Raw genomic sequence first — 24,285 nt, forward strand, 5'->3', positions numbered from 1 at the left:
AGGGCCATTTGGATCGTGCTCTCCACCACCAGTTTTTCTGAACTAAAAAGATAGGCGTTATCCTTACAAAACATTCTCTATTCCAGAAATTATTGTGGCCTTAACCTAAGGGAACCTACTGTCCTTATGTACTCCACCAAACAGTTTCCACCCCCTCTGTCCTATCACCTCTTCCCAATTCATGTCCCCTCACTCTCATTGTGTACCACTCTCTGCCAATGCACTCACCGGTCTTTTCCCCTCTCTGCTCCTCTCCTTTTCCACCTCTGCCCCCTGACCTCCCCCCTCCCCACAGCCTCCAGATGCTGTCCCTGGAAGCCTTTTCTTGCCTAGTCCCTGCTTGGTCCACCAGACAGTGATCTTCTCTCCTCTCACCCATACTCTGCTATCCCTCCCCACTCCTGCTAGCTGCTTTCATTCAACAGAAATCTGGAATCTGGCCAGAGCATCCAGAGATGGCGGTGATGTGTGCAAGAGGTGTACCTGCTTGTGTCAATATTTGTGTTTTCCTTTCTATTCTGAAGAAGGCTTTGACCAAAAGGTTAGCGTGTAATAGTGATTTCATTATGCCTGTCTGCAACTCGACGTGTTATTTTTATGGTGAATGGTGATCTATCCTTTCATGATCATGAATGTTGTCAACAGAATGTCCTGTGTTAATATGAATAGCTATGGCAAATTTGTAGTGGTTTTTAATCTAAATGTACTCTGAATTTGGTTTTGAAGCTTCACCTAGCCTGTTTTTTAGTTTTTACTCTCAAATGGTTCAAATGGCTCTGAGCACTATGGGACTCAACTGCAGAGGTCATAAGTCCCCTAGAACTTAGAACTACTTAAACCTAACTAACCTAAGGACAACACACACATCCATGCCCGAGGCAGGATTCGAACCTGCGACCGTAGCGGTCGCGCGGTTCCAGACTGTAGCGCCAGAACCGCTCGGCCACCACTCTCAACTTAGGCAGAAATGCACAATGACAAAACTGAGACTGTGGCAAGGAACTTTTTAGAATCTTCTCAAATATTCTAGACAATCCACAGCAACTTTTGTACGATATATTTTTGAATGACTTAAATCATAAAACAGCTCCCATATCACCAAACCAAAACATTAACAAATTACATATGCTGAAATATAGGTTTGTAAGGTTTTTCATGTTCCATATTTTAATTTTTTGCATTAAGGATGTTCCTTATGCAAACAAGTTGCAAAGAGTTAAACACTTATATGCGTAACAAGACTGGAAGAAATTCCTAGAAGGAATAATACGTAAAATACATAAAAGGCAGCCACTCGCCTGTAGCTGACTGATAAGTGGCACATAGAAACACTCTACAGAAAACAGTATTTCCACTAGCTTTTGAGCTCTCATTCTTTCTATGGTAAAAGTACACACAGACACGAGTAAAGATAGATGTGCGTGCTCTCGTGCATGCGACCTTTTACTTAAGAAAGAGCTCAAAAGCTAGTGTAAATACCATTTTCTATTTCATGTTTCATTGTGTCACATGCCAGTCAGCTAATGGTAAGTGACACCTTTCCTTTATTTTACATACTGCACTTATAAATTCAATATCTGTATCTTTGTTTCCCAATGCGAGCTAGTAGTGAATGCTCTTTCTGTTCCAAGGCACAATATTTCTACATCTGTACAGTCTATGGAGTGTTTATGTTGTTTTGTGTTTATATGATACCTAAAGATGAAAACATTTATTTATGCCGACCCTCATGATTCGCTCTGCTGGAACATATTGTAAGTAGCTTCATTATTTTTCTGAGTATGGTATATCTTGAAGGAAGGTTTCATACACAAGCTTGCAGAAGTGTTTATAAAACTGCTGGCACAAGAAGGTATATGTGCAAGAATATGGGGGAGACTTGAGAATGCGTAAAACACGAATATTGATGGTACAGAGCAACAGAGAATAATTCAGTGGGAAAATAGGGACTTCTGATGAACAAACAACCCGGAAATTATATCTGGTGCAGTTACAGCAAGACCTGCAGAATTGCATGGAAAGAACAGAACGCACACATGCATGTTGCTCTTGGCTGGACGGTTAAAAAGTGCTATTTGTAACTGAGTTGTATTGAAAATGAACTCAAAGCAGACAACTGGCTACCTCCAGCAAACAAAAATGTAATTTAATCCACTAAACCACCTGAAGATAGTGTAAGCCCTCAAAATGCATTCTGGGAGAAAGTAAAAGAGGACTGACACAGAACTGTTTTAATTTACCTTTTATAGCTACAGCATATTTTCTTATTTAGATCCCATTAAATTACTACCTGAATTTAAGGCAAAGTTCTTTGGTTGCTGCTGACTTCTTCCTCTTGCTAGATTAGGACTTTTCTCCTAAACTGTGCAGTGCAAACTGCTCCCAAACACTATGTAAGGCTAAGTTTTGTTAATTGTAACTAAATCACTAACCTGTTAACGTTACAATTTTTTTTTCACAAAACAGCACACCCAAACGCTGTTACATCAACCATATCTTTCTTAACCACAGTGTTTTTCAAGAGACCAACATTAGTAATGATGAAAATCTGAAGGAAGTACAGTCTACTTTCCCAGCTGACTGGAACTGCATCGAGCTCTAGACTTCATTTCATACACTTAACACTAACATTACACCACCACAAAGCTAAGATTCCTAACAACTAGCAGTTTTTTTTTAAGAAAATGCAATAGTACACAAAAATATTGGCATAAACATGCTTTACAGTTTTTTTTATATAATCAATAATTTAATACTGTCTTCGCAGTTCAATATTAAAACCTCATACTTACTACTATTGGCATAAGATATTTTGTGATTGAATGGACAGTCAGAAATTCATAACAGAGCCCAAATGGTCGAATTAATGCATATATAACAGTTACAGTTAGGTTCTTTCCACTCTGGAACCTCTCCAAAAGGATCTGGAAACCACCTAAGTTGCCAAACCTGAAATTGAGAAGTATGTAAAGAGCTGATCATGTTTAAAAAATTCACACAATGTTCACAATTGTATGGAAATACACATAAGGAAGAGGTGGTTGGGGGATCAGAAATAAGAAACATCACAGAAGATAGCCCATTTTTGTTATGTAACAGTTGTAAATTGAAGAGGTATTCCCGATGACAACCTCATACACTAACTATTCTATAAACTGAATAAGGGAATACACAGAAAGATAAGATTGCTACTTACCATAAGGAAGGCACATTAAGTTGTAGACAGGCACGATTAAAAGGCACTTACAAATTAGCTTTCAGCCAAGGCCTTCATCAGAAAAAGTGAAGCGCGCGCGCGCCCACACACACACACACACACACACACACACACACAAGCATGCATGCATACATCACATCTCACCCCCCCCCCCCCCCCACACACACACATTACCTCTGGCAGCTCGGACCACACAGTCAGGTTGAGCTGTCAGATACCGTGTGTGTGTGTGTGTGTGTGTGTGTGTGTGTGTGTGTGTGTGTGTGTGTGTGTTCCTTTTTCTGATGAAGGCTGTGGTCAAAAGCTAGTGTGTCTTAATGGCACCTAACTTGATATGTCATCTTTACGGTAAGTCACAATCGATCTTTTCCGTATGTTTCTGGTATTCCACCCTGGAGTTTCCATTGTAAGAGTCATAGAAGGAATACAAATGACTCTGTAAAGAATCATATGATTCAAATCAGGTTCAAGTAGACTTGGTAACTGTCAAAGCAGTCCACAACAAAATGCCTGTATCACATACAATTGGGGTGCTGTCCTCTAAATAGGCACACGGGCCACATCTTAGCTGTAAAACAGTCTGTCGTAGCTAAAATCACTATGTTCACATAGTATGAGTGTTCTTTCATACATTTTGGCTGCTGAGTGGAAACAAATAGCAATCATCATTGTTTCTGGGGGGACACTGTTTTATATAGTCTCTCGGCCTTCTGCTTCCTATTCGCATTACTAGAATGAATTATATAAATGCTTTAATTCCTTAAATGCTTTAAGAAATGTTAGCACCTAAAAATATACAGCAGCTTCTACATTTCTCTTGTCGTTGTCCTGCATGCACTGGCACCTTGCATAATAGTCTTCAGTTATACGCATTCATGATGCTCCTGCATATTTTCTGACGTTATGATCCACCTTCCATTAGGTCATTCTCTTCATCTTTCTTTTATCTCTTAGAATGTACTAATGTACTTCCCTAACAGTCATCATCCGTTTGTCTGGTTATAGGTCCTGGCCATATCCATTTATCATCAAAGACAAATTTAAAATCTATTGTGTCTGGTTCCGCTCTCCTTTCCTCCCTCCCAATTCATATCTGATAATCTAAATATATCTCATTTTATATTATTTAATTTTTTTTTCAAATTCACAAACCTATTTTCACACACTATCGGCCATGTACACATTAGGAAGAACCTTTAATTTGACTCCGGGCTGTTAGTCCATTTATACTTATTCACTCACTGTGTCTCATGTCTCTCATGATTAATGGCTCTGATTGCCTTTTCTTTTCCTACAGAATGTGGGCCTTACCCTTTTCATTCATTTTTATCCCAATGAAGGCATATCTGAAAATTCTGGAAATTCTTTATTTGATCACCTACACAGCAACTACCAACCCTCATTATTTTAGCTTATTCCCATGACTGCACTTCACAGTAAGTTCAGTAAGATTCCACCCCAGCCCTTGTCACAAAGTTTGTTGAATATTTCTGTGATATTCTCACTCCAACTAAATAAATGTGCGATAGAGAAGATTCGAAGAATGACTGCATGCTTTATCTATTTCACTAAATCATACTGGTGGGGATCCCAGATCAATGAACAACACCGCAGAATTTATTCAACAAGTGTTCAGTAAGTGAACTTCATGTTAATTATATCCATATGTTTAAATTCGTTATAAAATAAATGCATGAACATGATATATTTTTGAAAGCAGCTAGCTATACCTGTTAATAAGATCAACAAGCCATCCTCGACATGCCCGAGAATCCGGAGGTGGACGAGCAAATAATTCCTCCTCTGGAATGTTAGAGGCTGGAGGCACAGTTTCTGACTGTCGAGAACTGTTAAAGGCGTGAAACCTGTTAACAAGTTGAGGAGATACAATATTAATGACATGGAAACTTGAGTATTGGACACACAAATTACAAATATTCATTGAATGTGATTACATAGATAAATACTATACTCACCTACCAGGTGAACACAAATATAAGGGTATTTAAGTCTGCAAGCTTTCGGAGCCAGTGGCTCTTTCTTCTGGCAGAAGGGTTAAAGGGGAAGGACGAGCGGGAAGGGAAAGGACGAGCGGGAAGGGAAAGGACGAGCGGGAAGGGAAAGGACGAGCGGGAAGGGAAAGGACGAGCGGGAAGGGAAAGGACGAGCGGGAAGGGAAAGGACGAGCGGGAAGGGAAAGGACGAGCGGGAAGGGAAAGGACGAGCGGGAAGGGAAAGGACGAGCGGGAAGGGAAAGGACGAGCGGGAAGGGAAAGGACGAGCGGGAAGGGAAAGGACGAGCGGGAAGGGAAAGGACGAGCGGGAAGGGAAAGGACGAGCGGGAAGGGAAAGGACGAGCGGGAAGGGAAAGGACGAGCGGGAAGGGAAAGGACGAGCGGGAAGGGAAAGGACGAGCGGGAAGGGAAAGGACGAGCGGGAAGGGAAAGGACGAGCGGGAAGGGAAAGGACGAGCGGGAAGGGAAAGGACGAGCGGGAAGGGAAAGGACGAGCGGGAAGGGAAAGGACGAGCGGGAAGGGAAAGGACGAGCGGGAAGGGAAAGGACGAGCGGGAAGGGAAAGGACGAGCGGGAAGGGAAAGGACGAGCGGGAAGGGAAAGGACGAGCGGGAAGGGAAAGGACGAGCGGGAAGGGAAAGGACGAGCGGGAAGGGAAAGGACGAGCGGGAAGGGAAAGGACGAGCGGGAAGGGAAAGGACGAGCGGGAAGGGAAAGGACGAGCGGGAAGGGAAAGGACGAGCGGGAAGGGAAAGGACGAGCGGGAAGGGAAAGGACGAGCGGGAAGGGAAAGGACGAGCGGGAAGGGAAAGGACGAGCGGGAAGGGAAAGGACGAGCGGGAAGGGAAAGGACGAGCGGGAAGGGAAAGGACGAGCGGGAAGGGAAAGGACGAGCGGGAAGGGAAAGGACGAGCGGGAAGGGAAAGGACGAGCGGGAAGGGAAAGGACGAGCGGGAAGGGAAAGGACGAGCGGGAAGGGAAAGGACGAGCGGGAAGGGAAAGGACGAGCGGGAAGGGAAAGGACGAGCGGGAAGGGAAAGGACGAGCGGGAAGGGAAAGGACGAGCGGGAAGGGAAAGGACGAGCGGGAAGGGAAAGGACGAGCGGGAAGGGAAAGGACGAGCGGGAAGGGAAAGGACGAGCGGGAAGGGAAAGGACGAGCGGGAAGGGAAAGGACGAGTGGGAAGGGAAAGGACTAGGTTTACGAATAGGGTAGTTCGGAAAAGCTGCCCAGAGCCCCGAGTCAGGCAAGACTCGCTGAACGGGATGAGAAGGAAAGACTTATTGTTGGCTACTGCACTGGATGAGATCTGAAAATCAGAGAGCTTGAGGTTGGAAGATAGGGTAATATGCAAGACAGATATTACTAACAAAACATTGTGCACACATTAATAAGAGTGGAAATCTAAGTGTAATGTATGTGATAGAGAGGAGGGTGGACGAGCAATACGCATGGCAGAAATTGGAAGTTTTAGAAAGCTAAAAGGGAGTGAAGAACTGCTGCAACCAAAGAAATTAAATTAAATTAAATTAAAGCCAGATGGCTGGTGAGAACCAAGGACATGTTGTAGCACCAGTTCTCACCAGCAAAGTTACGAGAAACTGGTGTCTGGAGGAAGAATCCAGATGGCACATGTGATGAAACAAGCACAGATGTTGTGACTGTCATGGTTTAGAGCATGCTCTGCAACAGGATAGTGTGTGTTGGCATTATACACTCTTATGTCTACTCTTATTCATCCTAACTGATAACTGTAAAAGGCCAAACCGTATTTACATAATAGCTGGTACATGACGTGACATTTCACAGGTGGCTCCCCCTTTAATTATATGTTTTACCAGTTACAGGGGTGATACAGGTGGTCGTAGGAGGGTGCATAGAGCAAGTATTACAGCAGGGACAGCCACACGGGTAGGAGCCATGGGGTAGGGAGACACGTTAGAAGGAGCGTAGGGTCTGACAAGTATAGTGTGGAGATCGGAAGGGGGTGATAAACTATTCTGGGTGTGGTGGGAAAAATCTCAGACAGAATGAGCCTCCTCATTTCATTGCATGATTTTCGGAAGTCATATCCTCGTCAAAACAGCTGATTAATACATTCAAGACCAGGATAATACTGGATGGCCCAGGAAATCTGCTTTTGGACTAGGCTGGTGGGTAATTACAGCCAGTGAAGGCTGAGGTGAGAATGGTGGTGATTAATTGTAGAGAGTCTGCATCTGAACAAATACGTTTGCTGTGAATGCCAAGGCTGTATGGGAGAGAACATCTGACATGGAAAAGATGACAACTGTTGAAATTTAATTACTGTTGTTTGTTAGGAGGTTTAATGTAAACAGGAGTGCGTATATGCCCTTTGGTAAGGAGGAGATCATTTTCAAGGAAAGTGGCATAGGATTCTTAAGAAGACCATGTGAAAGTCAATTGGGAGAATGGGTTTAGAGATTTGAGGAATTTTAACAGGTCAGCCTCACCATGAGTCCATATGGCAAAGATGTCATCAATGTATCTAAACCAAAACAGAGTCTGAAGGCTTATGGACCCCAGGAAAGCCCCCTCCAAGCAACCCATGAAAAAGTTGGCGTACGAAGGAGCCATCTGGCATTCCACGGCTGTGCCCCTGATCTCTTTGTATGTCAACCCCTCAAAGGTAAAGCAGTTGTTGGCAACAATAATATTGACTGAGGTGAGCAATCCTGTAACCACTCCAATTGCAAACCTGACACTGAACCCTGGCTTGAACAGTTCCGACCACGATCTCAACTTTATCACCACCACTACCTCAAAATCATCACTTACAAGTCTTCTGAAAATTCCTCATCTCCAGCACTGCTTCACAATCCTTACACACATCCCTACAACAAAACTGTAATCTGTCATTTGCAGAATTCCAAGCACTTTGTTCCCAAAAAAATGACGATTCCATCATCATCTTCCCAGCCCACAAAAAGATCTACTACTGTGGTACCTGACTGACAGGAGTATGAAAGTGAAGGTATACACCAGCTCTCTGACACCTCTACGTACTGCATATGCCATAAAGGTCACATCCCTGATTCAAATTGACCTGCAGTCTCTCTCTAAAACCTCAGGCCCCTCACAAGGACTAATACCTCACTCCACAAAACTTTTTACCCAATCCAATCCACACACCCGTACCTTTTACTTTATTCCTAAGAACCACAAACCCCAGGTCATCCCATAGTTGCTGGCTTCAAACCACCCATCGAACATATGTCTGCTTTGGTTGATCATCAGCTATAAAATGTAGTAAAAAGACTTCTCTTTTTATATTAATGACTAATGACACCAAAAACTCCCTAAACCAGCTGAATTGTGCACCTGCTGAACTCCCACCAATCATCAAATCATCTTGCCCGTCACCAACAATGCCACCTCCCTCTATGCCAACACCCCCCCCCCTCCCTACGTATATGATCCATGCCACCTCCATCTCTGCCAACACCCCCCACATACATGATCCATCCGCTGCTAAACCTTTCCTCAGTCAGCACCCACCTGATTCCAAGCTTAACATACCCATCCTCCTCACTTTAATCAATTTTGTAGTTACAAACAACTACTTTACCTTTGACAGGCAGACATACAAACAGATAGGGGGCACAGCCATGGGAATCCAGATGGCTCCTTCCTACATCAAACTTTTCGTGAGTCACTTGGAGCAGGCTTCCCTGAGATCCATAAACCTTCAGTCGCTGGTTTGGTTTAGATACATTACCGACATCTTTGCCATATGGACTCATGGTGAGGATGACCTGTTAAAATTCTGAAATCTCTAAATACATCCTCTCAGCTAAATTTCTCACTGTCCTATTCCAAATCTCAAGCCACTTTTCCTTGATGTTGCTTTCATACTCACTGAAGATCAGATTGACACTTCTGTTCAAATTAAACCTACTAACAAGCAATTTTTCTTGTCTTTCAACAGTTGCCATTTTTTCCATGTCAAATGTTCCCTCCCATACTGCCTTGCCAGTCATGTATTGTCCTGGTTTTTAATGTATTAGATGCTACTTCAACAAGACTATGACTTCCTAAAATCATGCCCTGAAATGAGATCCATTCTGGCTGACATTTTGCCCACCCACACCCAGAATAGCTTTTCATTGTCCTGACGATCTCTGCAATATCCTTGTCAGCCCCTATGCTGCTTCTGCACCCATCTCCCTCCCCTATGGCTCCTACCCCTGTGATCATCCACACTAAAATACTTGTCCTATGCACCCTCCTACCACTATCTGTATTAGCCCTGTAACTGGCAAAACATATAATATCAAAGGGAGAGCCACCAGAGAATTGACATGTCGTATACCAGCAGTTACGTAAAAACTGTTCCACCTTTTACATCAGCATGACTACCACCAGCCATTAATTACGATGAATGGGCATAGACAGGGGGTGTATAATGGCAACACACAATATCTTGTTGCAGAGCATGCTCTAAAACATGGTCGTCACGACCTCTGTGCCTGAATTCTTCCTCCAGACACCAGTTTCCCAGAACTTTGCAGTTGGGAACTGACACTACAACATGTCCTTGGTTATCACCAGCCACCTTAATTTACTTTAATTTCTTCTATCTCAGCATTTCTTCACGGCAACTATTCCTTTCTTCACTCCCTTTCAGTTTCCTATATCTTTCATTTTCTGACCTGTCTACCCCCCTCTCCCCTTCGCCACCACTATCATGTACAATGCATTTTGCTTCCCTCTCTTATTAACTTGTGCATGATGTTTTGTTAGTAATATCTGTCTTACATATTACCCTATCTTCCCACTTTAAGCTCTCAGTTTTTCAAATCTCATCCAGTGCAGCCCCCAATAGTCAGTCATTCCTTCTCATGCCATCCAGAGGTGAGACTCCCCTGATCCATGTTCTGGGTGAATTTTTTCAAACTATATCTATTTTCCTAAACCTCATCAGTCTTCCTTCACTCCTCTGGCCTTCCCTTCACGCCTCTGCCAGGAAGAGCCACTGGTTCCGAAAGCTTGCAAACTTAAAATACCTTATCTGTGTGTTTTCCTGCTGTTTCTGCTGCTGCTGCTGGGCGAGTAGATTTTTTATCTATGCAATTACATTTTATTTGCAAGAACTGATTATTTTTGTTGATAAATATTCATTGAAGACATCTCTGTAAAATTATTACAAAAATGCATAATATTCTTCTCTAAGAGACATTCAATAAAATACTAAGGGTCATAATGTTCAAATAAAGCCAAGTTAATTTACAACATTGGCAATTTTTTGCCACACACACACACACACACACACACACACACACACACACACACACACACGGGCAGCTGAAGCAAACAAATTCCTTAGAAAGACTACCACTTTTTTCTCTGTTGTTCTGTTTCTGCTTTTAAATGTGGTGTTCTGCACACCACCGAAAATACTGTGGGGTATGTTGGTGAAATTGATAAAGTGACAATTTCTGCTTTATCCATGACTCCTTACACTTTATGATAGGGCATCTTTGGGTGCCAATATGATTTTAATCTTTTGTTGTTCCACTCAGAAATAGTGTGCAAAAAGGCTGTCAATGCTCAAGAATCTACCAAAAAAGCCATTGGAAGTTACCTCCCTCACAAATGAATCACATTTTCTCAGGATTCTTTTGGTCAATCTCTGTCAGGCATCAATATCTCCAACTACTAGTTTCCTGTGAACATTTAGGGGCCTCAGTAACTGTTGTCACTGTTTCTTGTGACCTATTACCAGTTGTTTACTCAAATAATAATGGGTCACAAATAACACACACTCCATTAAATATGAAAGAAGTACTCCAAGTGAGCTTTACAGCAGATTAGTCTCATGTCTGACTGATGTTATGTTAGACGAACAGCATAGCAAACAAGCAGCAAATGGCAGAATGCTGTGCACTGTGGCACTATGCAAAACTATGCTGAGATTACTCTTGACATGCCAGAGTGACAAGTTTAAAATATTTCATGAACAAATTTTTATTACACTGATAAAGGAAGTGTGTAACCTTGAATAAACACACCTGCATGAAACAGGGCTTAGAGTAAAACTCTTGCAACCCAATAATAGTGGGACACACTACTCACACGAAACACTGCACATATTATCATGTGGCACATAAATGATCTGTTCAAAGTCTACGGTAGAACCTTTTATAACAGGAACTGACCTGATAATGTTACACAGCTCTCCAGCCTTTAAAGTGCATGTGTGGGATTTCAATGAAGCAGTCAAAGCGAAGTGGAACAGAACAAAACGTGCAGCTGACTGAATGCATTTTTTCACTTCCATCATTACTGTATTCAAGTTGTTCGATATCAAATGCCACACTAATTACATTTCCGAACAATGTTATTTGTACGTCAGTGTCATAATCTCCCTTTGTGAAGCACATTCAGCCATTGGTATGTACTGGGTTTACTCAATTATATGACAAGATTTTTTCCCAAATTTGTCATTCGAAAAATACATGGTAATCTTATATTCAGAGATTAAGCTATTGCTACTGAAATTAATATTTTTATATTGTTTATATAGTACATAGAGGTCGTTTTACATTTACAGATTTTGCTTTGGCTACTGAGGTCACATGCAGATCTATTTTGAAGAATTCGAAAGGGCAAAACTGGGCAAACGTTACTTACATACAAACAGCCTCAAGATTTCCCAATACGTCATAGCGCTCCACACAGTTATCAACGTTGGTCAAACAATCAAGCAACATTTAACTTGCACAGCCCTAGTGCAAGGGATACACAGTAAACAATGAACTAGAAACTACAACAATCTACTGCTCTGCTTAAAATTTGACAATTTTCTGAAAAACATGAGAAAGTAGCACTAAATTCTATCAGCTTACATACTCTTGTCATATTTGACCAGGTCTGAAACAAAAGTTCTCATACATGTATGGATACTGTGTACAAACATTAATGCTGCCTTTTAAGAATGTACAAACATTAATGCTGCTTTTTAAGTAAAGGTAACATTTTAAAACAGAAATGTGTCCTCCATAAAACTTGCTCGGTTCTGAACCCAGATCAATATTTTACTTGATTGTGAGAGACTGCAATGATTTATTAAATAGGCTGCAAGTGATAAATTCGACCACGGTTCACGTATTAGAACACCAGCTAAAAATGTTACTAGTTTTTAATCAACTCAGATCAAACAAGAAGGAAAATTAATCCAGAATGAAATGTCTAACAAATGTAATAAATCATTAAATTGACTAACTGTTGCCATGAGAATAAATTACAGCATCAAAACCCATCGAGGAGATCGTACAAACAAAAGTCACCAGATTGCACGCCAAGTGAAAGTTCGAGAATTTGACCGAGTCATGACTGCAATCATTTATTTATGTATTAGTCGTTGTTACACATGACTTGGATCCTAGAAGATACTGCAGTCCATGTTTCACAGTTGCTCAAGAACAGCACTACAGAAGGGTTGGAGGGGGAAACAGTGATACAAGCTTGGCTGAGAATTACGAATGCAAGGAACAGAGTAGCAAGTGGGCAGCAAATTACGTCATGTTGCCAATTGTGGGAACCTAAGCCTGGTACTTCAGCTTTTTAGAAAGATCTAATACATTTAAACTGCGGTCTGCCTGAATCCATTTGTAGTTGGAATTGAACCGACTTTAAAATTGGACAAATACTCAACAATAGTATTCATTTCTGCAGGAGACATCAGGAGACATGCTAGTGGCATGCTTGTGTGTTTTGTGCTGCAATGTTGTTGACGCTCGTGATGTATAATGGGAACAAAAGGGGTTGTGTCTGCTGTTGGTTCTATGCAGCCAATAGGAGAACTGCAGGCACACAGTATGCTTGGAAGCAAGAGACACAGTAATATTCTCGTGTCAGTTCAAAGCAAAATCCGATACATATTCAAATAAAACTGCTGGGTTCTCAGGTTCCACAGTAACCACAGCCTCAGAAATCTCAACATATTCAGAAGAAACAATCGAATGATAGTAACAATGAAGATATAAATTTCAAGTTGTAATATTAGGATGATGATTAAAAATAGTGATACCACATATGACAGGGTTAGTAAGTGAAAATGTACAAAAGGAAACAGTGCAGAAATTAATGTAAACCATTTCTTTTCATTTGTATTGTTTCTCCTTGTATTAATAAAATACAATCAATAAATGGCATAAATTTAGAATAGGTTTAACGTTAACTGTTTAGGCAGATACTTTATGTTAGTACAGCAGCTTGTAATTTTCATTAGTCAGAATATGTTACAAAAAGAGTTTTTTTTCCAGAAGCTCCTCTAGGGGGTTGTCTCATAATCGGGTAAATACGTACTTCAGTGCAGAAAGTTGACTGTACAGCATAGATCAAAGTCTGATGATGAAAATGACGATTGTGTACAGAGTGAAGACCAATGAAAATGAGAACTGTGTAACTTTACTTTTGATACGCAGCGTGTTGCAACTTTACCTCTAACATTCAGAGAAGGTTCATGAAATTAATTTGCCTCACAATATCAATGTACACTCTTTATGCTGTAACTTGCAACTGAACACAGCTGAAGAGACTCTTACTGTAACTATACTATTTGCAAAACTATATTTGTTAGTACCGCACAACATGCCACTGTCAAATGGCACTAGCAGATAACAGCTGCATTGTGCATGTGAACCACTGTGGGCAATTTATGTTATAAGCATACTTCTGTGTGGTTCTACGTATATGAAGTCACGCACTTCCTTGTGAGCACTGTGCTCCCCATGTCTCTTCTCAGTGACAAGACGATCCAACTGAACAACAGGTGACAGCTTTTGGACAGTGAGCTGCTTTGTTCGCTAATCAGTTTACTGATTTGTGGGGGTTGCACAGTGTCTTTGTACCTAGCCAAATTCTAGAAATTTTACCAGGAGTAGGGTGTATGAATGTTATGAAACATTTCCTTTGGTGAGTCATTTGTCAAATCACTGAGTGCAGTAACAAAATCGGAGTTATGGAAATCCTTCCTTCCATCAGCCTCTGTCAGCAGCAGAGCTTATAGGATTGCTAATACCACATTTACTCAACTATAAGAAAACAATGAATATAAGATGACCCTTATTTTGTAAAGGTTTCATTTAACACATTCTGATTAATCAACATCATAAACTGCTTTACTAACAAAGTATCTGAAGATCTACACAGAAAAGTTAACACTACAAAATGTTAATTTACACAGGTTTTCATCTTTATAAGCTATTTCTTGGCTTGTATCTAAGCCAGTAGTTTGTACCCTTTATATTTCTTTAATAGTAATGCTAGTAATAATAGTATCACCAGTAGAGCTCAGATTTTTAGGTCCTTAAAATCAGGAAATGTTTTTTTATGTTTTAAACATACGGTATACTCCTGATTATTTAGGGCAGTGTGGAGGAGAAGACACAAGAACAATTCAGATATTTTCAAACATGTATTTGGAATGATGTCTACTGGACAGGTAGTAGCAGCAGCTGCCAATGTCTGCACACACTACGGCGCGGTTTGATGCAGTTGTCCTCCACATGTGGTCCAGCTTAGCAGCCATTGCTGCTCCTAAGTGGCTGCCAACCCAAGCTGCCATGTGAGAAACACATCCTATTTTTTTCTTTCTTTTTCATGCACAAATAATCAGTAAACCAGAAAATCTGCACACGAATAATCACAAGCACACTCACTGTACTTTAAATATATGTCAAGAAAGTATAAATATTTAATTACTGCTGAAGAAATTAAATACATAATGAGATTCACCCTCAAGTTGTCCATCACAAATGACTGACAATCATCCCAAAACACTGCCATATACTGGGAAAATTGCTCACACTCATATATATCCTCTTCTTGAAGGCCATCTTACACATTTGAAATTTTTCACACAGTTTGAAACCAACTTCTGTTTTCAAACACATGTCAGGATTTATTTGGTAGTTTTTGGGCTGTAGATCCACTAAAACTTATTTTGGAATTCTGAACATGTTGAAATGTTTTTGCAGAAGGATTCTTCCCTTTTCAAGTTTCTCAATCGTGCTGTTAAGGAAACAAGTTAGCAGATACACCGGTCAAGTCATTTTTAACACTGTATCTCTTAACACTTCCTGAAGGATTTCAACTGAAGTTGTATATCTTTGTCCAGTACATTAAGTACTGCAGCAAAAACATCCAAACTGACTGCATAATACTGGACTGCAGAGAGCCAAGTTGCCCACTGTATTATTACTGGAGGTGGGGTGGCAGTTGTATGTTGGGATTTTTAATATAGGAATTCTCCTCGGCTGCTTCAATAAACTCTCTTTTCCATTAAAAATCAATTAATCCACTTTAGGATGTACTACTCTAATTTCTTCACGTATTCTGTGTAAACCAAGTGCAATGTGTGTAACATGGATCATTTTAGGATAACTAACACGACCTGCCCCTGCCTTCTTCATATACGCTGTAGTATTTGTTACTATCAGTAAAACATCGTCAAATCTCTCAACACCTACGCAAAAAATCTGCATCGCTTCATTAAATCGCCTGAACCATCACGTGGTTTGCAGTACTAATTTTTTGCCTTGTTAGCGGAAAACATTCCCTCAAAATCACTTCAATGAAAATGACATCCCAACTTACTGCCAGTAGAGTCTGAAGTTTGTCTAACATAACCCAGATTTTCTCATTTTCATACACGGAAAATTTGGGAGATACTTATTTTTCCTCAAGGCTGACACTTCATGAGTGTCTAGATTTGAATGTTTAGAGAGAAACCTCCTTAACACTGGATTATTTACCTCGGACAGAGGTAAATCTTCACAGTAAACTAAAAACTTATCAGGTCCTACGGAAGAACCTGGAAACGACTCACTATCTAGAGGTTGTTTTTTTCATCAGGCACGAAATTGCAGCAATGTTTCCTCGCCCACCATATGCTGTGTAATTTTAAATCACTTCACAACCTTAACTGCTTTCCATCATGGTTGGCAGAACAGGCAGCATCCATCAAAACTAAAATTATCCTTAAATTCTGCAAAATACTGATTTAGATGGTAACTTCTTGTTGTTCTTACTTCAGGCAGTGTAGTATCGCCTTGCCTTCACAACAACAGAAATGAACTGCACGCGAGAGTAGGGAGGAAGGTGAGACACGTGATGCAATATGGCTAAGGACAAAGAAATCCCCAGCTTCTATGGCAAGTGGAAGTGATGATACAAAAATGGCTGCAAGCTGATATGCAGAAACAGAATAACATACACATTGCATTTTGAGCAGTATCTCCTTGTTCAAGTAAACCAAACTAGAAATGAAATAAACTGAAAGATTTATCAATATGATGAAAAGGATAGATTGTTACTCACCATACAGCAGAGATGTCGAGTCATAGACAGGCACAACAAAAAGGCACTAAACACATATGCTTTTGGGTAGATGGCCTTCTACGCACACGCACACGCACACACACAAGCACTGCGTCTGGCTCAACAGCCACTGTAGTTTTTCATCAAACGCCACAGAAAATATGTGAGCAAGTGTTGTTCTTTGTCACAGCACCAGTAAACCCAACAATGCTTTGCAATTGCTAAATATGTACTGAAACTGAATATACACTGTTGAGGGGGTGGGGGGAGAGTGGGGGTGTGACGTGAAATTTTAAAAATAAATAAAAATAAGGGACGTGAAATTTTAAAAATAAATAATAATTAAGGGACGTGAAATTTTAAAAAAAAATAAAAAAAAAATAAGGGACGTGAAAGTTTAAAAATAAATAAAAAATAATAAAAGCCTAGTAATGAAATTTCAGGAATACATTTGTCTAGGTAACATATTTAAATGATTAACACCACAATGTCACGGGTTAATGTAAGCACTTCAAATGTGAAATGCTGGTACATTAATAATATATACAACTACCAGAATGTTGGTGGTTCATGGTGTGGGTTCCTGTAGTCATGTCCTAGTTCATGAACCACGGGCAACGTATGAGTGGCCAAGTAAGTGGTCCCAACAGTCGGGATACCAGTTACTTTGGAATAAGGCTGGGCATCTCTGACATATTCTGAGTCGAGGGAATCTTTGTGCTCATACGGCAAAGACTACCAAATCCACCGGTTAGTCCCTCAACCGTTAGGGGTAAGTAAGGCTAGCAACCTGCTTCCCTGGTACTTTAAATATGATGCTGGCAACAGTCAGAGCAAAATGCCTCAGACCTTTGGAGGTGACGGAGTCCCACCTCTAACAGACAAACCAGAGACTCCTAAGATACGACTTGGCGAACAAATGGTAATGAGATGGGGAGCTATTAATATCAATGGGGGCTACTCTGGGAAGAAGGTAGAGCTGACAGAGGCTGCGAGTAAGATGGGGCTGAACGTTTTAGCTGTTAGTGACATTCGCGTAAGGGGTGAGAAAGAAGAGGAAGTGGGAGAATACAAGGTCTACCTGTCAGGAGTCAAAGCAGGAATAGCACAATGGGGTGTAGTGCTTTACATCAGGAAAGAAATGGAACCCAGCGTAGTTGCAATAAGGTATGTAAACGAACGACTGATGTGGATAGATCTGACAGTGTCTAGCAAGAAAATTAGGATTGTGTCAGTATATTCGCATTGTGAAGGGGCAGATCAAGATAAGATGGATAGTTTTTATGAGGCACTCAGTGATGTAGTTGTTAGAATAAAGGACAAGGACAGTGTTCTGCTCATGGGTGATTTTAACGCCAAGATTGGAAATCGAACAGAAGGGTATGAAAAGGTTATGGGTAAATTTGGAGAGGATATGGAGGCGAACAGGAATGGGAAACAACTCTTTGATTTCTGTGCCAGTATGGGCTTAGTAAGCACAAACTCCTTTTTTAAACATAAGAACATTCACCGGTATACTTGGGAAGGCAGGGAAACCAGATCTGTCATTGACTATATAATAACAGATCAGGAATTCAGGAAGGCTGTGAGGGGGACACGTGTATTCAGGGGATTCTTTGATGACACTGATCATTATTTAATCTGCAGTGAAATTGGGATTGTGAGGCCGAAAGTGCAGGAGGTCAGGTCCATATGTAGGAGGATAAGAAAAATGGTTCAAATGGCTCTGAGCACTATGGGACTTAACATCTCTGGTCATCAGTCCCCTAGAACTTAGAACTACTTAAACCTAACTAACCTAAGGACAACACACACATCCATGCCCGAGGCAGGATTCGAACCTGCGACCGTAGCAGTCGCGCAACTCCGGACTGAGCGCCTAGAACTGCTAGACCACCGCGGCCAGCCTAGGAGGATAAGAGGGGAGAAACTTCAGGATAAGGAAATCAGGCACAAGTACATAACAGCGATCTCAGAAAGGTACCAGTTAGTTGAATGTAGTCAATTACAGTCATTGGAAAAGGAATGGACAAGGTACAGGGACACAGTACTAGAACTGGCTAAAGAATGTCTTGGAACAGTAGTGTGTAAAGGAAGGGTGAAGCAAACAGCTTGGTGGAACGACACAGTCAAGGCAGCCTGTAAAGGGAAAAAGAAGGCGTATCAAAAATGGCTACATACTAGAACTCAGGTAGACAGAGAAAGTTATGTTGAAGAAAGAAACAAAGCCAAACAGATAATTGCAGCATCCAAGAAGAAATCTTGGGAAGACTTTGGAAACAGGTTGGAGACGATGGGTCAAGCTGCTGGAAAACCATTCTGGAGTGTAATTAGCACTCTTCGAAAGGGAGGTAAGAAGGAAATGACAAGTATTTTGGACAGGTCAGGAAAACTGCTGGTGAATCCTGTGGATGCCTTGGGCAGATGGAGGGAATATTTTGAAGAGTTGCTCAATGGAGGTGAAAATACGATCAGTAATGTTTCAGATTTCGAGGTAGAATGGGATAGGAATGATGATGGAAATAGGATCACATTTGAGGAAGTGGAGAAAATGGGCAATAGATTGCTGTGCAATAAAGCAGCTGGATGAAATTAAGTCGGAACTCATCAAATACAGCGGAATGTCAGGTCTTAAATGGCCTGGGAGTCGGGACAGGTTCCATCAGACTGGACAAAAGCAGTACTCTCACCAATCTTTAAACATGGAAACAGAAAAGATTGTAGCAACTACAGAGGTATCTCTTTAATCAGCGTTGTGGGTAAAATCTTCTCAGGTATTGTTGAAAGGAAAGTGTGAGTATTAGTTGAGGACCAATTGAATAAAAATCAGTGTGGGTTTAGGCCTCTCAGAGGCTGTCAGGACCAGATCTTTAGCTTACGGCAAATAATGGAGAAGTGTTACGAGTGGAACAGGGAATTGTATCTATGCTTTATAGATCTAGAAAAGGCATATGACCGGGTTCCTAGGAGGAAGTTATTGTCTGTTCTACGAGATTATGGAATAGGAGGCAAACTTTTGCAAGCCATTAAAGGTCTTTACATGGATAGTCAGGCAGCAGTTAGAGTTGACGGTAAATTGAGTTCATGGTTCAGAGTAGTTTCAGGGGTAAGACAAGGCTGCAATCTGTCTCCACTGTTGTTCATATTATTTATGGATCATATGTTGAAAACAATAGACTGACTGGGTGAGATTAAGATATGTGAACACAAAATAAGCTGTCTTGCATATGCGGATGACTTAGTTGTGATGGCAGATTCGATTGAAAGTTTGCAAAATAATATTTCAGAGCTAGATCAGAAATTTAAGGACTGTGGTATGAAGATTAGCATCTCCAAAACAAAAGTAATGTCAGTGGGAAAGAAATATAAACGGATTGAGTGCCAAATAGGAGGAACAAATTTAGAACAGGTGGACGGTTTCAAGTACTTAGGATGCATATTCTCACAGGATGGCAACATAGTGCAAGAACTGGAAGTGAGGTGTAGCAAAGCTAATGCAGTGAGCGCTCAGCTACGATCTACTCTCTTCTGCAAGAAGGAAGTCAGTACCAAGACTAAGTTATCTGTGCACCGTTCAATCTTTCGACCAACTTTGTTGTATGGGAGCGAAAGCTGGGTGGATTCAGGTTACCTTATCAACAAGGTTGAGGTTACAGATATGAAAGTAGCTAGGATGATTGCAGGTACTAGTAAATGGGAACAATGGCAGGAGGGTGACCACAATAAGGAAATCAAAGAAAAACTGGAAATGAACTCTATAGATGTAGCAGTCAGGGCGAGCAGGCATAGATGGTGGGGTCATGTTACACGCAGGGGAGAAGCAAGGTTACCCAAGAGACTCATAGGTTCAGCAGTGGAGGGTAGGAGGAGTCAGGGCAGACCAAGGAGAAGGTACCTGGATTCGGTTAAGAATGATTTTGAAGTAATAGGTTTAACATCAGAAGCAGCACCTGAATAGGGGATCATGGAGGAATTTTATAAGGGGGCTACGCTCCAGACTGAATGCTGAAAGGCATAATCAGTCTTGGATGATGATGATGATGATGATGATGATGACCAGTATGTTGAATGCAAGCATGCAAATGTGCATGCATTGTGTGTTATACAGGTGATGGCTGTCAGTTAGTGGAATGGAGTTCAATGCCTGTTGCACTTGGTCAGTGCAGGGTTAATACTGCATGTGGATGATGCTGGAGTTGTCTAACGATGTTCCATATGTGCTCCACTGGAGACAGATCTGGTAATCAAGCCGGCCAAGGCAACATGTTGACAGTCTGTAAAGCATGTTGGGTTACAACAGCAGTATGTGGGCAAGCACTATCCTGCAGTTAGGGTGCATGGATAGCCAGAAGAATGCTCCTGCTTTTCATACTAAATTGCACCCAAGACCATAATTCCACGTGTAGATCCAATGTGTCTAGCACGCAGACAGGTGGGTTGCAGACACTCAACTGGCCTACTCCTAACCAAAACACGGCCACCACTGGCACCGAGGCAGAACCAGTTTACGTCAGAAAACACAACAGACCTCCAGCCTGCCCTTCAATGAGCTCTCACTTGACACCACCAAAGTCACAAATTGCCCTGGTTTGGTGTTAGTGGAATACACACTACAGAGCATATGGCTCAGAGCTGTCCCTGAAGTAACTGATTTGTGACAGTTCGTTATGTCACTGTGGTGCTAACTGCCGCTCAAATTGCTGCTGCAGATGCAGTATGACAAGTCAAGCCATACGCCGAACATTATCGTTTTTCCTCTCGGTAGTGCCAAGTCACCATCAAGAACCGTCTTCTGGCGACCATTCATTCTCGAGACCGCTGCTGCCAGCAATCCTGTACTGTGGCTACATTCATACCAAGTCTTTCTGCAATACTGTAGAAGAAAAATCCAGTTTCTTGTAGCTCTATTGCAAGACCCTGATCAATCTCGCACCTTTGTTGTCTTATAGGAATTCTTGAGTAACATCAACTCACCACATCCACTCCCAAAGGTAACTAATGCTCACGACCATTACAGCATGTACATAAAGCAAACCTGATTCACATCCTCATAGTAGTGCCACTCTTACGCGACTGCCATGAAATTTGAATAGACGCGTTCTTTCAGATATAGAAACACACCTACCAACTTTAATATGTATCGCACTACTTCTTCATGGTGTTACAATTTTTATCAGTGTATGTCCTAATCTGGGGTACCCACAAGAAATGCAATAGGACACAAATTTCAATTCTTCATTATCGCTTTGCCTACTTTGAAGTTATGGAACTATAAATTATATGAACCATACAGAATATGAGTCAGAAGACTGCTTTGTTTTCTTTTTCAGTTTTTATTGTTTTAAATACTTTTTCAATTTTTTATGCAGAATAAAATTATGAAACTTCTGAATACACAGGTTTTGTTTAATACTACGTGGTAAAAATATGAACCTTTTTTTCTGAACTATAAAGTTTTTAAAGGGCAACATAGAAGAGACCATGTGAAAAACACTTATTGTAAATCAACTGTAATACGTTTGAATGTCTCACCTCGTGCCTGGTTTACTGTTATTGTAAACAAAACCTTGCTTGGGAACTGAAGTCATTTAAAATCAATGGGTAAATTGGTTGGGATCATTGGTATACAGGGAATGAGAATGACCACTCCAGCTGCTGAACCTGTGAGGATAGTAGTTTCAATGACATTATTTTGTATAGTTTTAATTTGGGAACAGGTAGCATTACAAAGTTTGTTTCAGACAATTCAGATTGAAGAGCAGTATTCTAATTATAAGCTGACAAGCCATAAACACAACTTCTCTAATACTCAGGTTTTCTGTTACAACCGACTACGAGGAAGAAAATGAAGCCACACATTTTTACATCACAGAAAAGCATTTTCCTTCTCACAGCCAGTTTTAACAAAAAAAACCTGTACAACGTTGTTTAAAAAATATATACCCTATGCCTGACTGAATGTTTATTAGAGTATTGGTAAAGAACTTTGAGATGTTTCCTAATAACATTTCCCCTTTTTATGTGAGTACAGATAAGTCTCTCTCTCTCTCTCTCTCTCTCTCTCTCTCTCTCTCTCTCTCTCTCTCCCTCTCCCTCCCCCCCCCCCCTCTCCCTCCAACACCCACATATACCAGACTGTACTTGCTTTGAGCTTCCCACCATATACAGTTGGAACATTCCTCCATCACCAGCACGTACATTCAGATAACTTTAATCGCAATGCCTTCATTGTGTTACTCTTGTGTTATGTATGAATGACCTGCTTCTCCAATTAAATCTTTTTCTGCTTTGGTTCCCTGAAAGTTAGGTGAGTAGAACAGGTATTCTTTCATTTACTCTTTGTCTAGTGTCACTTATGAACATTTGCTTCTGTGACATCAAAGTTTCTTCCTGCTGAACAATTGTTTGTGGCATGTGGTTCATGAATCACCATTAACATAAAATTAGTATTGTATGTGTGTGTGTGAACCAATTACGGAGTGTGAACTTTTACATACGTATTTCTCAAGAGATCACAGCTGGGATTTGCATTCATTACTGATCACTAGAATTTACTGTTCTTACAGCACTGACAATAAAACTGAATAAGAACAAATATTATCTTCTTGGCTCCCTAGTGCTGACGCAGCAGAAAACCAAACAATTCAGATTAACTTGGTTCATGAGTTGTTGCCAGGTTTTAACATCAACAGTGCTGTGGACCAAAAGCGATCTTAGCACTGTAGCTGAATTTCTTGTCTCATTTGTTGTTTTGCTTTTCGAGTGTTCTGTGGGAATGTATTTATGGTATGAGGAGCAGCCAAATGAAAACCAAACACCTGCCACAATGGGAGCATGGAATGGTGCCATTCAAAAATTAATCACCAAACGTGTTAAGACATTTATCCCTCTGGGATAAGAGACGATCAATTCCTGTTATGTAGAACGTGGTTGGTGCTGATGGATCTACAATATCATCCACTATTGCACTTCCTCGCCTGACAAACTGATGTTCATACACCATTCTTCAGGTTGTCAAAGATGTGAAATCATACACTGAAAGACCTGGGCTGTATGGAGAATTTTGCAGTGTTTCCCAATCAAATCACTGAAGCACAGCGTTTGTCCAATTGGTAGTGTGGGGGCAGGTATCATTATACAACAGGATGATTCCATCTGACAGCATTCCTGCCGATTTTACTTTATGGCAAGTAGCACTTTCTGCAGTGTCTTCATAGCACTATGCACTGATTGTGGTTCCATGCTCCAAGAACTCGACAAGCTGCAGAAGCATTATGTTCACGATAATGTCCACACGTCACACTGCCAACAGTTCGATGATCACGCTTCAATGATTTTGTTGGAAAACTCTGTGACTCCTCCGTAAGTCCGGATGTTTCACTGTGCGATTTTCTTGTCTTTGGTGACCTAAAGAAAGACGTACATGGACATCAGTTTCAGTCTAACGAGGGAGTGCAAGAGTGAGTGCACGTGTGGATCCATCAGTGGCCGACTGTGTTCTATCCAACAAGACTCTACAGTCTTATCTCCCAGTGGAATAAATGTCTTAACAAGTTTGGCGATTAGTTTTGCATGGAACCATTCCACTATTCCATTTTGGTGGATGTCCAGTTTTCACCTGACTGCCTCTTATAAAATTAATTTCTTTAGTGTAGAAATTTATACTATTCTTTAGTACCTGTCCATTTGAAGTGCCAGTTCAATTCT

At 41.0% G+C, this 24,285-nt stretch overlaps 1 protein-coding gene across 1 annotated transcript in view; it reads right to left on the bottom strand.

The window, feature by feature from the left end:
* LOC126236057 (probable ubiquitin carboxyl-terminal hydrolase FAF-X) overlaps window positions 1-24,285 on the bottom strand; it is a 346,675-nt gene that overhangs the window by 273,365 nt on the left and 49,025 nt on the right. Inside the window, exons 5-6 of the mRNA XM_049945098.1 lie at window positions 4,948-5,082; window positions 2,793-2,949 (exon numbers count right to left, since the gene is read on the bottom strand). Coding sequence (XP_049801055.1) covers window positions 2,793-2,949; window positions 4,948-5,082 — 292 coding nt within the window. The remainder of the gene's footprint in view (window positions 1-2,792; window positions 2,950-4,947; window positions 5,083-24,285) is intronic.

The sequence above is a fragment of the Schistocerca nitens genome, chromosome 2 (genome assembly GCF_023898315.1).
Source record: "Schistocerca nitens isolate TAMUIC-IGC-003100 chromosome 2, iqSchNite1.1, whole genome shotgun sequence".
NCBI classification, from domain to species: Eukaryota; Metazoa; Arthropoda; class Insecta; order Orthoptera; family Acrididae; genus Schistocerca; species Schistocerca nitens.